This window comes from Hemicordylus capensis, chromosome 3, assembly GCF_027244095.1.
Source record: "Hemicordylus capensis ecotype Gifberg chromosome 3, rHemCap1.1.pri, whole genome shotgun sequence".
NCBI classification, from domain to species: domain Eukaryota; kingdom Metazoa; phylum Chordata; class Lepidosauria; order Squamata; family Cordylidae; genus Hemicordylus; species Hemicordylus capensis.
Genome location: NC_069659.1, coordinates 51,345,896 through 51,361,189, shown reverse-complemented (window position 1 = coordinate 51,361,189; position 15,294 = coordinate 51,345,896). Strand labels below are relative to the sequence as shown.

Sequence of the window (15,294 nt, the reverse complement as noted above, 5' to 3'; positions counted from 1 at the left end):
TGTTCACACAATCGGCAGCCGGGTTGGAGAAGTGCACAACCTGTTTGAGGTCACGTTGCCCATGCAATGCTCCCCACCTTGATGCTTTAAAGCACATGACCCAAAATTGGGGAGTGTGCCCAGCTCTCCTACCCAGGCTGGGCACTTCTCCTACCCTGCCAGTGATCATGTGAACAAGCCTATTGAATGTTGGGTTTGGAAGGACCGTAGAGATCTAGTCCAACTCCCTGCTCAGTGCAGGAAACGGCTACAGCGCCCCTGTCAGATGGCTGTCCCACCTCTGAAAACCTCCAGCAAGGAGAGCCCACCATTGCCTGAGGCAGGCTGTTCCCCTCAGACAGCTCTTACCATTAGGAAATACTTGCCGGGTTCCATGTCCAGCTGTATGTAAAGCCTATATACTGGGACAGAGTGTGAACTAGCACTGAATCCCATTAAGAACATAATAGAGCAGGGTTTCTTAACCTTGGGCCCCCAGATGTTCTTGGACTACAACTCCCATCATCCCCAGACATGGCCTTTGTGGCTGAGGATGATGGGAGTTGTAGTCCAAAAACATCTGGGGGGCCGAGGTTAAGAAACCCTGTAATAGAGCCCTGATGGCTCAACCCCCCATATCATCTAGTCTAGCATACTCTTTGCAACCATGGCCAGCCAAGTGTCTTGTAGGGAACTTAAAAGCTGGGCTTGTGGGCAGTAGCCTTCTTCATTGGCATGCCCCAGCACTTGTCGTGCCAGGGCTGAACAATTTCGAACCTCCAGCGGTTATTGGACTACAGCTACCATAATCCCTCACTATTGGCCACTGTGGTTGAGGATGATGGGAGTTGTACTCCAACAACAGTTGAAGGGTCACAGGAGTGCAGCCCTGTGGTATGCAGAGGTAAACTGTCTCTAGACTGGAGACTCCACATGCCTGTAGTAATTAATAGCCACTGTTAGACCTTTTTTTCCATGGTTCCATCTACTTAATGACATTTAGCCTTTGATGACATTAATGACATTTCCCTTTGAAATACCAAGTCAGTGTGCTCAGGATTGTCTCTTCAGTGTGGGAAGCATTCCTCACTGACTACCATTCATTACAGCAATTGTTTACAGGCCTGCTTTGATTATTCTGGGTGAATGTCACTCATTTGAGTGTATTGTTTTTCCTCCCACCACCTTCTCTGCAAATGGCTGCAATCCCTGTCTTGCTTAATTTGTACCTGAGGTTGTATTTGTTCTCTTGTCAACAGTTAAGATCCTCCTCTTCTATGTCATCTTCTATGGCTGCCTGGCGGGGATCTTCATCGGGACCATTCAAGTCATGCTGCTCACTGTCAGTGAATTCCAGCCCAAGTATCAGGACCGAGTAGCACCTCCAGGTAACAATGAGAATTGTGGCAGTGGGAAGCCCCAGTGGGAATGATATGTTTTGCCTGTTGGGCTGGGGTGGGTTCCAGAGTTACAGCCGTCAACCTTGGACCTTCCAAAAGTTGTCTGTCTGACCTTTATTTTCTTGTATCCTTGAAGGTCAGCCAGATGATTTACTAATCAATTGTTGTAGCAAGATGATTGGTTGCAACACTTATTCCATCACAGACTGTCCTTTTTCCACTTCTTTGTGTTGTCATCACATTTTTAGCCCACTCTTCCTCCAAGAAGCACAAAACAACAAACTCTGTGTTTTACTGGTCTATGACCGAAATAAATAAATTGATTGAACAAGCTTTGTGTGACCTAAGGTGTAGGCCGTGATAGTCTCGCCCAAGGTCATTTGGTGACCTTTGTAACTTAATGGGGATTTGAGCCTAGACATCCAAAGCCAATACATTTGTCTGTTGGTCTACAACTGATGGGTTGGGAACTAAATGTGGACTGTGTCCATGACCTTTGGTAGGTCACACCAATGGCACTACCAGCATTTTATTTTTGTAGTTGTTTAGAGAGAGAAAATTACCAGGTATAAAAGAGGAGAGAGGCACCTGTGGGTCTTGTAGTTGTGTAGCAGAGGTGATTAGGGATGAGCAAACATTCCCCTGTTGGGCTCATGAATGATCAAGTTTTGCAGGCATTCCTTTAAGTACTTGCAACATAATGAGAGATTTTACAAGTACTTGAAAGGAATGTCTGCAAAAATTCACCTCTTCCCCCTGCTTTGCAAGGTAACGGGGAAGAGAAGCACAATCCCTTAAATTTGCTTGTGAGAAGCGGTAACCAGAAACAGGAGGGACCAAACATCTTTCCAGTTGGGCAGGCCGCCTCCTTCCTACCTGCCCAGGTGCTGAAATTAAAATCATGTTTCAAGGCATGCTGGAATTGGAGAAGGGATTGTTTTCTGGAACTACAGCTACTACCATCCAAACAGGAATCGTGCGCAGAATCCCACTTCTCTTGTTTCTCTGAGCATGCTCAGAAGCAGCATTTCAACTCCAGTGGCTGGACAGGTAGAACTAAGGAACCCTACCTGGCTACTGAAACATGAGATCCTTTCCTCGTCTGATTACTCCACTGCCACCTTTACAAGCAGCTGTGTGGGTTTGTGCTTTCACCCCCTTATATCAACCTGCAAAGAGCGGGGTGGGAAGAGAACTTTTGCAATCTGTTTCAAGACTCCATACAACCTTGAGCCTGGATTGTCTTGAAATGGGTCACAGTTTTTCCCCAGTGGTGAAGAAATTAGGCTTCACCTAATATGAGTATCACCTGTTGCACCACAAACGTAAGTCATCAGTTCTCTGTGTCGTCATCACATTGTTACCCATGCATCCTCCAAGGAGGTCAGAACAACAACCCCATGACCTAAGATAGGTTGCAATAGTCTTGCCCAAGTCTGACTGATACATTTTGGAACTTAATGATGATTTATACTTGGATACGCTAGTCCAGTGGTTCCCAACATGGGGGCCTCCAGATGTTGCTGAACTACAACTCCCATCATCCCCACCTCTGCTCTAGTCCATTGGTTTTCAGCTGTTGGGTTGGGAAGCAAAAGTGGACCGTGCTAGGTTCACTAGGTTCTGCTAGGTTGCACCAATGGCATCACTTGCATTTTATTTTTGTTTAACTTTTAAAAAATTTAGAACTAGAAAACTGCTAGATACAAATGAGGAAAAGGGCTCCTGTGTCTCTTATAGTTGTGTGGCAGAGGTGATTAGGGATGAGCAAACATCCCTGCATTTGACTAAAAATGATCAGATTTTTGTGAGCATTCCCTTTGAGAACTCACAAACTTTGAGGATATTTGAGAGTACTTAAAACGAATGCCTGCAGAAACTCAACTGTTCTCCCCACTTTGCAAAGAGGAGGAGAAGCACAAGCCCTTCTCTTTGCTTGTGAGTGGGGTAAGCAGAGATAGGAGGCACCCCACATCTCTCTAGTTGGGCAGGTCTCCCCCATCCTAGCTGCCCAGGTGCTAAGACTGAAATGGTGCTTCAGAGCTTGCTCAGAAATGAAGGCTAGTGTTCTAGTCACTATTCTACCTGGGTCTTATTCACTTCTTAGTTTTTCTGATATGGTGCCTTCTGATAGGGACAATTGCAATTCTTGCTTTTTAAAAACACTATCTGGACAGCTTAGATGTGGGTTTTCCAGAAAATTTTTTGGATTTCCCCCCAATAACGATTTCTCATGCAAATTTCCCCCTCATTTTAATAAAAATTGCAATAATTTTTCTCAGAGTAATTACTATACAAGGTTTCCTGATGCCCTAAATAGATTGTCATCTAATTACAACCCATTAATTAAATAGGTTATCTGACCTATTATACAGTTTAAAAAGCACCTCCACCATATTAATTTCCCGTATCTCAAACATTTTTCAAGCAGCCAAGTAGCTGAACTGCAATTTCTTATGGGGGGTAGGGGTGGGAATCACTAGACACTTACTGTGCTTTAATTTTTATACTGAAAAAAATTATAAAGCTTTACAGAGTCGGTTCGTCAGTTCAATTACAGACCGAACCGGGGGTGGTTAGGTCCGTGATTGAACCGAACCTGGCCCATTTTGGGTGAACTGGTTCAGCATGATAAGGTACAGTGGGGTGGGTAAATAAGCTGCTTATAGCAATAGCACTTACATTTTATATACCACTCTATAGCCGGAGCTCTCTAAGCGGTTTACAATGATTTAGCATATTGCCCCCAACATTCTGGGTACTCATTTTACCGACCTCGGAAGGATGGAAGGCTGAGTCAACCTTGAGCCCCTGGTCAGGATCGAACTTGTAACCTTCTGGTTACAGGGCGGCAGTTTTACCACTGCGCCACCAGGGGCGCAGCTTATCTGGCTGGCACAGCTGTCACTGGTGCTGCTTGCCCTCCTGGTGGCCCCAAGCAGTGTGCTTCTCCCCCTTTTACCGACCCACTGGCTTGGTGGCCGCTCAGTTCTCACCTCCACGCTGCTTGTTTACTCGCTTGCTGCTCCTGCCTAGCCGCCCCTTACCCCTGGAAGGGTCCCGCACCCCCTGTACTTGTAAAGGGGAAGCCTCACCAGATCCCCCTTTACAAGTATACCCCCCAAACTGGTTTGGCCTAGTTTGATGGTCAGACTGGACCAGCTTGGTGGGCACGGAACTGGACTGGGTCGGGTCCAGTGTTCTCTCTAACAAGGATTCCCAGATATTGTTGACTACAACTCACAGAATCCCTAAGCAAAAGCCATTGCTGCTGGGGCTCTGGGAGTTGTAGTCAACAACATTTGGGAATTCCTGTTAGAGGGAAAACTGGTCGGGTCAGTTCGAATCTGATTTGGATTCGAACAGAACCCGCCAAACCGGTTCTGTACACACCCCTAACTAAATACCAGTTGCAGGGGAGCAACAGCAGGAGAGAGGGCAGGCCATCACCTCTTCTCTGTTGGCTTCTCAGAGGTGTATGGTGGGCCACTGTGTGAAACAGGATGCTGGATAGATAAACCTTGGGCCTGATCCAGCAGGGCTGTTCTTATGTTCTTAACCAGAATAGGAGTGAATGAAGGATGTCAGCACTGTGTCAAAGAGTCCCAAGAGCAACTCTGCAAGTTACCATTTTAATGTCATGGCTTGTTTCACATGCACTAGGAGTTAGAATGTCACAGGACATTGGAGCAGTCCTGGTTACAGCTCAGGATACAGGCCATGTTGCCACCTAGTGCAGATGTACTCTGTACCATCCTTGATATATGTCAGGCGAAGCAATTACCTGGAGTCTTGTGGGAGAATTGTGTGATCAGCTATGGATACTTCCGTGGAAGGGCTTTCTCAGAACATCTGGATCTTAATCTTGTCATTATTAACATCCACCTTTTGCTCCATAGGCTGTCAATCCAAAACACACTTATAGGTGGACCTTAGTATTTGTGGGGGTTCTGCTCTCTGCAATTACTGCGGATAGCAAAACCGTGTGTAGGGGTTATGTTTCTGGTGAATCCAAAATAGTGTAAAAATGGCAAGGGGGAGGGCAAAGTAAAATGGCCTACCATGCTCCAGGGCCTCCAGTTGTCCAGCAGTATCCTACAGAAGACTGAATTTTGCCATTATCCTTCGATTCATCATGGTGGGGGGAGGGTTTTAAAAACTAAACGAGGCACAGAATGGCTCCCGTGCTCAAAATGGCAGCCAGAAATGACCTCCAGGGTAATTTCCAGCCATCCCCTGACGTGCAAATATGCAAATTTAATCCCTACCCCCTGTATATGTCAAGGTTGGTGTCAGTTCCCTGACCTCGGATATGTGAAACTGCGGATGCTGGATCAGTGGGTGGTAAGGTTTGGAAGTGGGTTTGTTGAAACCAGTGAGTCTTAGTTTTGGGTAAATATGATTGGGATACCAGTTTTGGTGGGCATAATCTGTGATAGGGCAGGATAACATTAAGTTTGGATGTATTGAAATGGAATTGCTTTATTAGCATCTGGCATGTATGAAAGGCAATGCAGTATTTGGTTCTTTTACATAGGTGACTAGCCTCTTTGTATTTTTACTTCAGCAAATTTTTATCCCTAGTAGGGCCCACGCAAACAACATCTCAATAGCCACGGGCCAGTTAGCCAGTGTAGACACTACCTTATATCTAGTCAGACCCTCTGGCCCATCTAGCTCAGTATTGTCTGCACTGACTCACCAAGGTTTCATGAAGGAACTTTCCCCCAGCCCTACCTGGAGATGCCAGGGATTGAACTTGAGACCCTCAGATGTTCTGTTACTACGCTGTGGCCCCATCAGGGCCACACTACTGTGTGGACAGCAGGATGGCTTGGCCATGCGACAGCTACTATACGTCACCCAGCTCCTTCTGCATTGTCTGGTCCCAGCAGCTGATGGGAGCCAGCAGGGAGCATGTATGGGAGGAGTCTTGCAATCGTTGCTTCCCCACATTGCAAATGACCCTGAAGCTGCTCAGTGCCAAGACGGCCATGATTTGTGTGTCTCTTGCGCTCCGTAAAAGAGTTCAGAAGCTTTTCATAACAGGCTGGGATTTAGATGACAGTAGCAGCACTGCCAGAATGCTGCTGGAATTGCTGGCTCTGGTAACAAGATGCAGCCCCTCTGCCAGATTTCTCTATGCAGAGCAAGCCTCTGTGCTACGTCAAAGGCTGCTTGAGCCACTATATTTCTCTGTTGACTGCCCCGGTTGAAATGACTGTGTTAGTCAAGGATGACGCTTGGAATGAGTACTGGAAATGCCTCCTTAAGCTTCTGTAGCTGAAGCCCAGTAGAAATGTAGCAGTGAGTAAATGGCTTTCACAAGTCCATACCTTCATTACCTGGGGTGGATGGGGAGTGAAAACACTATCCTCTGCTAATTACCTGCAAGGATCTCTAGAGAGTGGGATTCTAGATGTGTATATAAATGGATAGCTATAAACAGAAATATAGATTTAAGGACTATTCACCTGTGTACAGCTGTCTGAGCACACGTACATGTGTTTGTGTGAATGACTGTACATGCATTCACTTTGAAAATGAACCTGGGCACCCTCAGATGTAGGGTACACTGTAGCCCTATCCAGGCATTGTATTAATTGTGTACACTGTGCCTCAGGACAGTGTCCATGCAAGCACATCCTGAAGCCCCATCCCTGCACTGACAGAATCTAGAACTCTACCCTTTCCCCGCACACCATGTTTGCAGCATTTGTCTGAAGAGTTTGTCAAAGTGGAGTTCTAAACAAAGTAGGCTAGAGATTCAAAATACTGGCGCCGCTGTGGTGAGCAGGGGGTGGGGTTTGAAATGACATCAGCACAGGGGGTGGGGCTTCAAGGTGCCCTTCCATGGATGCTGTAAGCATCCACAGATACTGAATGCCTGAACAGGGCTACAGTGTACTGCTGTATGTGCATTGAATGTAAGGTCAATTGAACATAATTTATGTACACTGTGCACTGATTGTACATGCATGCAGCATAATATGTGGATAGCCCTGTAGTCTGTCACATTCTAGTGTGACCAAGAAATGGAATCGTTTTGGAGGATCTTTAGCTTAAAAAGGTGAAATATACATCTTTTTATAACAAACTCGGGATAGGTCGATGCCTATAAATAAAATAATAAAATAAAAAATGTAAAGGAATGGGGGCTACAGAGGCAGACACAGGCTTGATTCTCTGTTATTGGGGAGAATAACAGGGAGAAGATTCTGTTCTTGCCCCACTGGAGCCTCTCAATACACTTGTTTCCTTTTCTCTCCTGTAACCGAGTGGTGCCATTCATCTGAAAAGTAAAAGTAAAGTGCTGGCCTTTGATACACCATTGCAGTGAAGGCAAAACTGTTCCTCCCTTACCCCTCCTGACACTAGGTAGCTTGGTCCCAAGGGGCAGGGATAGCACAAGGGGTATAGTGTATACCTCCTCCCCAACATACAAGCCCCACCTCCACACATACGGAGAGGCATTTGCAATATAAATGCGAGCATGAGGACAGCCAATGGATTATAACAGGAGTTCTCAAATAGCCATTGTGGCTGGGGATTATGGAAGTTGAAGTCCAGCAACATCTGGGAACCCAAATTTGAGAACCCCTGAATTATAACATTTAATGTTTCATTTTAACAAAATGAGATTCCATGGAATTGTGGGACAGAAGATGGGCTTCAAAGGCTTGATTCAGGAAGGATTCAACACTCAGTGAGTGGTTATCATGCTGGTGCAGCATGACATATCTGTAGATTTCTGCCGGTTTAAACCACCAAATGTCCTTTATTTCAAATGTTCATTCTGTTATGCTAAATTATTGCCCCATAAAACGTGCTGGATAAGGTTCCTAACTCTCAAGAGTTCCACAGGGCAAACTCTACAGCTTGGCAGTTGCCCCTTCGGTTTCAAACTTTGATTTGGCAAACTGTGATTTGGTTCAGTTCAGTGGTAACTCTTTGAAGCTCTGCAGGATTAATTCTTACTTCCCTTGTGATCTAAAGTGGCTTTGATCCCACAACTTTGATCCTTAGGTGAAGTCTCTCTCAGTTTTAAGAGGAAATGTTGCAGGCTTATGTTCTGTGAACTTGAGCCAAGGATGTAAAATTTAAAGTGCCTTCATGCAATTCCCCACCCCCACCCCTAAACAATTCTTTTCCTCCAGTTCCTCTATTTGTAAGTCAAGGTCCTCCACCCACTGTCCGCTCCCAGATTTAGAACTGGAGTTGACTGGCTGCAGCTTCTTAAATAGCCAGTAGAGGACACTTACAACATTGCAGAGTTGCAATGTGTTTTTCCACATGATTCTGTATAGTGTGAAACCAGACACTCATGCCATAGGTATGCACTAGATTTCCCCAGGTAAAAATACATAAAGGGCAGTTGTATATTGATGGATGTTGGCTTTACCAAATCACTGGAAGCTGACAGTGGTTCTGTTTCCTCCCCCCCCCCCCTAACAAAAGCCCAAACTAACAAAAGGGAAGGCTCACTTTACTTCCTCATTTTATTTAAATATAAATATTTTCAGCCTTGCAAAATGATGTGAAAGGTGACTTTCCACTCAGTGTTAAAATTTCAGGTCCAGGATACATTCGGGTCTGTTTGCATTTTACTTGAAGCTATAGAAAGATGCTCACTTGTTACTTTCTGCTGCATGTTGCAATATCTGAAAAGGGAACTTGTCTCTCTTCTGGAAGGAGGTTGCTGATTGCTTTGGGGTTATTTCCGCTGCATGTTGCAGAGAGTGCACTTGCACATGTGATTCTCGACACGTTATGCAGCCTCGGGAGCTACTCAGAGCAGAAGTGCACTGTAACACTTCTGCATGCCATGTATAGTGTGTGTGCGGTCATTCTGCTCCTCTATGAGGTGTTGCTATTGCTCAGTGGTATAGCATATACTTTGCATGCAGAAATGTTTCTGAATGGCTGCTGCCCTTTTGCAGTAGCCTTAACATTTCCTTTTGCAGCACAGGGGACATGACATTTGAATCGCCTTCTATTGTGCCAAAACTAATAATTAATCCAGCTCTGAATTCAGGCATAACTCAGGGTTGCTTTGCACATTGCAAAATCCCTACATGAAAAGCAATTAGTATTGGAATTCTCTGGAAATCCATGTAAAATGTAGCCAACTGTACATGTGGCTTTGTTGTCCCAAAAATGGGGTCCGTGTTTGGCGTGCAAGAGTCAATGAACGCACCAAGGGTGGAAATCTTTCAGAGTTTATTCTGTGCAGAATAAAGGTGCTGAGGATCGTTCCCAAAGCAAGCAGGTCATAGCAACGTAGCATCAGGCTTATATAGAAAAACTTACAGAATTCCCGTCACCCTAGTCCTGAAGCTTTTAGATACGTAAGCAAACATTCTTTAGCATACCCATCCCTCTGTAACTTGCTTTGTGTATTTCGGTTATCTCCTGTGAACAAAAGGGCCATTCTCCCTTCTTTCTTATGGGAAGCAGAGGTAATTCACACACTCTAATGGCTAATTTGTTGCAAGCAAGCAAGAAGCTATGCAGGCTTAGCTGACTGTCACATCCGCATTTTAGTTTAGTGACCTTACATATAAGGGAGGGGTGATGGCTACACCCTGGCCCATCGGCCTCTCCACTGTGTGTGCAGAAAGGCATGTAAAATCCTGCATATATCTGAAACCTACATGCAGTCTGAAAGAGTACCCTGCACATTCTTAAGGAGAAACATGCCTTTAGTGTAGGAATCTGGCGGCATATGAAGTGGCCCTTTGTTCCGTCGGTCAGAACAACTAACACAGGGGTGACCAACCCAACGCTCTCCAGTTGTTGCAGGTCTAAACTCCCATCCTTGCAATAATTACAATAAATAAAGCTGCAATCAATTGCAATCCAGCAATAGCTGGAGAGCCACAGGGTTGGCCACCCTGAACAAGCAGATCTGAATATGTTTGGTATCTGCCACTAACTTGTTCAAATAGTGTAGATAAGTTAGGGTGCTCTTACTCAGGCAAACTGTTTATGATAATGCTGGAAGAGAAGTATAATTGACTGTGGCCACAATCCAGCACAGAGCTGGGCTAGGCGCTCTGTTGAATTATGGCCTATATCTATGACATGGGCACAATTCAAAGTGGATCGATATATGGATTTAATTTTTTTTACATTTATGGACTGTTTATATTGGTTCAGTTGCAATAGCTAGTTGGTTGTGGGGTTTTTGTTGTTGTTTTGCTGTGCCTCAAGGTTCTAATGGCTTATCTCAAATGCTAGAACACATCAATTCAGAACACCTTGTATGACTTCATCACTTCTTGTACTGAATCCCTTAAAGTCCAGTATTGATGAATGTGCAGAACTGACAGCTATCATGTGCTCAGTTGTGATCAGCAATAATGAGCTCCACCTTTAATCAATCAATCAGTCATGATGCTAATCTTTATTTTATTTACTTAGTGGAAGTGTGGATCTAAAAACAGTGGGTGCCCCTTTAATTGGCTCTGTACTGTGCTTGCATTTTACCTAGTGGTGACTGTAGACTTGCCAGATGTTTGGTGGGTTATTTGAAGTTTGGCACTTCTGTCCAGTTCTGAAAGTCTTATGGGCTGGAGACATATGTCAGGTTTTGTGCTGAAAGACAACCGAACAAGGCTGACCAAATATTTCAGTAAAGCAGCATGGGGATGGAACCATATTTGATGCTGATCCTGCAACTCTGAGGAGCTCTTTTTTGGCATCTTCTTCCACCTGCTTCTCTTACTTCCCTTTTGGCTCTAAAACAAGCCCTATTCACATATTATGTTCAACACTCACAAAGCCTGTGTACAGCATATGCACATACAGATATGTATGGATGTGTAGTTATACACATGTTACGTTGAATGCAGGTGCAGCAATACACTTCCTATCTGTACTATGCATTTAAGAGGGGTCACTTTTAAAGTGAATGCAAGTACAGTCATTCGCACAAAGCCATGTAGATGTATACATGTACAATGTAATGTCTGAACATAGCTACATTCATTTCCCATTGAAAAAAGGTTGTTATAATAATGCAGACATTCGACAGCACATGTGCTGATGCAAATGAGTATAAATTATTTATTTATTTATTTATTACATTTATATCCTGCTCTTCCTCCGAGGAGCCCAGAACTGTGTACTACATACTTAAGTTTCTCTTTCACAACAACCCTGTGAAGTAGGCTAGGGTGAGAGAAAAGTGACTGGCCCAGAGTCACCCAGCTAGTATCATGGCTGAATGGGGATTTGAACTTGGGTCTCCCCAGTCCTAGTCCAGCACTCTTACCACTACACTACTCTGGCTCTCGTGGCCAGAGGTGATTCTCCCTCCCACAGTCACATCAGTATGGGCTAATTTTGCCTATGGATGTAGTTCCATTAGAGTATATTTACTTTGTCTTCTCTCACTCAGTGAGGGCTGCACAGGTTTAGCCGTGGATCAGTTGTTGGATTGCAACTCCCATAATCCCTGGCCATTGGCCTCTGTGGTTGAGGACTGTGGGAGTTGTAGTCCAACAATAGCTAGAGGAACAAAGTTGTGCATCCTCATCATATGCCATTCCCCCTTGCAACCCAGCCCAAGACCTCTTGCTTTCCCTCTGAGAATGTGGCTGCTTTGCTCCTGGACTCAAACACTGAAGAATGCTCAAGGGGCAAGTGAGGGTGTGCAGATTGAGGCTGGCCTCTGTCTATATGTAGGCTAGATTCACATAATCACAAGCCCTGTGGAGATGATTGTGAGAACCCAGTATGTATGGCAATCCTGGTCAAACTGTTCCAATTAATCATCATTTAACCAGGATCCAATCCTGGTTACATATTCTGGTTAACTGATGCAGTTTTTACATGGGAGAACATTCACATTTAGGGATGTGGTCGAAACAAGATGCAGTCTCTGAATCGCAGCATAATCCCTTTAAAACCAAGGGCTTACACAGCCCCCTTTTACTCAGAGGAGAGCAGGTCCATACCTGCTCCTCATCCACTCGCTGCCACTTCCGTAATTGCAGCACTCGCCCCAGCTACGATTGAGCACCAGCGGGGCGTCCCCCTCCTGCCCCCTTGTGCCGGTGTTGCATAGTTGCAGCTGGGAGACACCCCAACACTGCACAATCATAGCTGGGTGTGTGTGGGGGGACGTCATGATTACAGAAATGGCAGTGAGTGGAGGAGGCGCAGGTATGGACCTGCTCTCCTCCATGTTAAAGGGGCTTTGTAAGCCCTCGGTTTCAAAGGGATTGTGTGTTTTGAGCACATCCGTGTTCAAATTATCATATAACTTCCCTCTGACTTGATGTGTGAAGTGATAAAATCCAGGGAACAGAGTAAAGGGAGAAGGAAAGGTTGTGCTGTCGAGTCGGTGTCGACTCCTGGTGACCACAGCGCCCTGTGGTTGTCTTTGGAAGAATACAGGAGGGGTTTACCATTGCCTCCCCCCGCGCAGTGTGAGACAATGTCTTTCAGCATCTTCCTATATTGCTGCTGCGATATTGGAGTTTCCCATAGTCTGGGAATCACACCAGCAGGAATTCGAACCAACTGCCTCCTGCTCTCTAGGCAGGTTACTTCCCCACGGCGCCATTAGGTGGCAGGGAACAGAGTACCACACACCTCTTTAATACAAGTCTGTTTCCCAAATACCAGCAAACCAGGTAATCTGCTTTTGTCACTGGAGGACTGTAGTCCCTCAGGTGGGAAGCTCAGAAGAGGACAGCTGGCTTAGGCTTTAGGATCTGTGCATTGCTGGCACAGCCTCTATTTCCTGAATTACTTCACAGCACTTGGGTGCGCCTTTCTCCTCTTACTTCTTACTCCACATGCCCACATTGCATTGTTGGTCTAAGGTTGCTGGAAAGGGCAGGGCTGCTGGAAAGAGTTATTCTTGTTTGCCCTTTAGCAAGAGCCAGGAACTCATTTATTTATTTTGGAGAGCTAGGCATTAATGCAAAGTTGGGGAGGGTAGAGGCGGAAACAAATGAAGCACAACTTTGTGTGCTGAATTATATTGTAAGGGTTGCCAAATATTTCAGTTTAATCTTCAAATAGCTCGCAGAGATAAATAGTACTTCTGTTTTCAGAATAAGTAAAATAAGATATTGGTGACTTCCTTATGCCAAGATAATGTGAAAGCCTCTTCATGCATTACGTTTCCCATACACAGAAATAATCTTTGTGTAGGAAAGCATGGCTGACATACAGTGCAAAGTTCTGTGTGCGTTGCAACAGAACGTGTGTGCAGTTGCACAAGGGCATACTTGTGCAAAGCTAAACATTGTACAGATGGAGTTGCATGAGAGCACAGCCACTCGAAATAATGGCCATACTATTGTGCCACTGCATTTGCACGATTTTTGCATGTGTTGCACCTGCATGCACGCTCTTATAACATGCACAGGACTTTGCACAGTATGTCAGCCCATGTGGCAAGCGTCATGCCTGAAGTGTTGTGCAAATGATTCTCCTGCTGTCAGTACGTGGAATAGATAGGTCTGCCATACATTGAGCATTATGGCACACATTACATTGACCAAATCTCAAGTGTAGAACAAAGTTACTGTGTGAAGTGGCCCCAAATGAGTGGCATAGCTGGGAGTGGTAACCCAACTTTCTGTTATTGCCCCTTGGCCACTGTTAATCTTCAACGGATTAGGATGAGCTAGTTCTGCATATGGTGGAAAAACAAATTCCTCGCAGAACCCCACTTTACAGCAATTCCTCTGTGTGTGTGTGTGTGTGAGAGAGAGAGAGAGGGGGGGGGTGGGGGGGGAGAGGGAGAGATTGCATTGTTGAAAAAACAATTAAAGCTGAGCAATATTAGGAATATAGGAAGCTGCCATATACTGAGTCAAACCATTGGTCTATCTAGCTCAGTATTGTCTTCACAGACTGGTAGTGGCTTCTCCAAGGTTGCAGGCAGGAAACTCTCTCAGCCCTATGCTTTGGTAGTTTGTTGGTTCAATAAAAAAAAAAATCTTGTCCTATCTTGGAGATGCCAGGGAGGGAACTTGGAACCTTCTGCTCTTCCCAGAGCAGTTCCATTCCCTGAGGGGAAGATCTCACAGTACAAACACTTCTAGTCTCCCATTCAGATGCAGCCAGGGCAGACCCTGCTTTGCTAAGGGGAGAAGTCATGCTTGCTACCACAAGACCAGCCCTCTTCTCCTGAGGAGAGGCTATTAAGAGTTTAACCCTAATTTGTTCCCTCTGAGGTGCGTGTGTGTGCACACAAACCCCCAGGCCGCTGCACAGCATTATCCGGCGGGCGCGCAGTCTCTGCCGCCACCCAACTGCCCAGCACCCTGTTTCCCCCTCCCCAGCTGGGCTGCCACTGCTTGGGCTGGGCTGCATTGAGAAGAGCCCCTTGCAGTCACTTAAGAGGAGGGGAGGTAGAAGCAGCTCGCTGCCTGCCATCCCTCTGCTCTGCACAGTGGTGGGCTTTCAGAGTTTAAAAAAAGGGGGTACTCTCCCTTCCTTGCCCCCTACCCTCTCCGTTGCCAGCCACTGCCACCGTGCCCCATCCCTCCAAAGGCAGTGACAATCTTCAGGGGGCAAAAGGGGGAACTCCCCCCCCCCCACTCTCTGCAGTTACTGCCGCCACCATGGCTTAAAAAAAAAAAAATTAAAACCTGTCAAGGAGGGGGCCTGGGGGTGGGGGTGGGGGAGTCCCGGGAGTCCCGTCTCTGCCTCTGGTAAGTCATGGGTGAGAAAAATTGTTCAGGGATGGGACTGTGAAGGGAAGAAAAAGTGGTGCTGTGGGTTAAAATGCTGCCTCTCCCCACTGCTGCAAGTGAATGTATTGGGTGATATCAAAGTTGGTCATCATACTCCTGTGGGTGGGTTCTGTAGAAATAGCTTGAACACATGGAATCATAGCTTTCTTAAATGACTTTGGTTCTGAATCTTTCACCTTTTCAAATGTACATAT

The 15,294-nt window shown here is 45.6% G+C and overlaps 1 protein-coding gene across 1 annotated transcript in view; it reads left to right on the top strand.

Moving 5' to 3' along the window:
* Window positions 1-15,294, top strand: part of ATP1B1 (ATPase Na+/K+ transporting subunit beta 1) — a 36,407-nt gene that overhangs the window by 5,235 nt on the left and 15,878 nt on the right. The window contains exon 2 of the mRNA XM_053310249.1: window positions 1,239-1,367. Coding sequence (XP_053166224.1) covers window positions 1,239-1,367 — 129 coding nt within the window. The remainder of the gene's footprint in view (window positions 1-1,238; window positions 1,368-15,294) is intronic.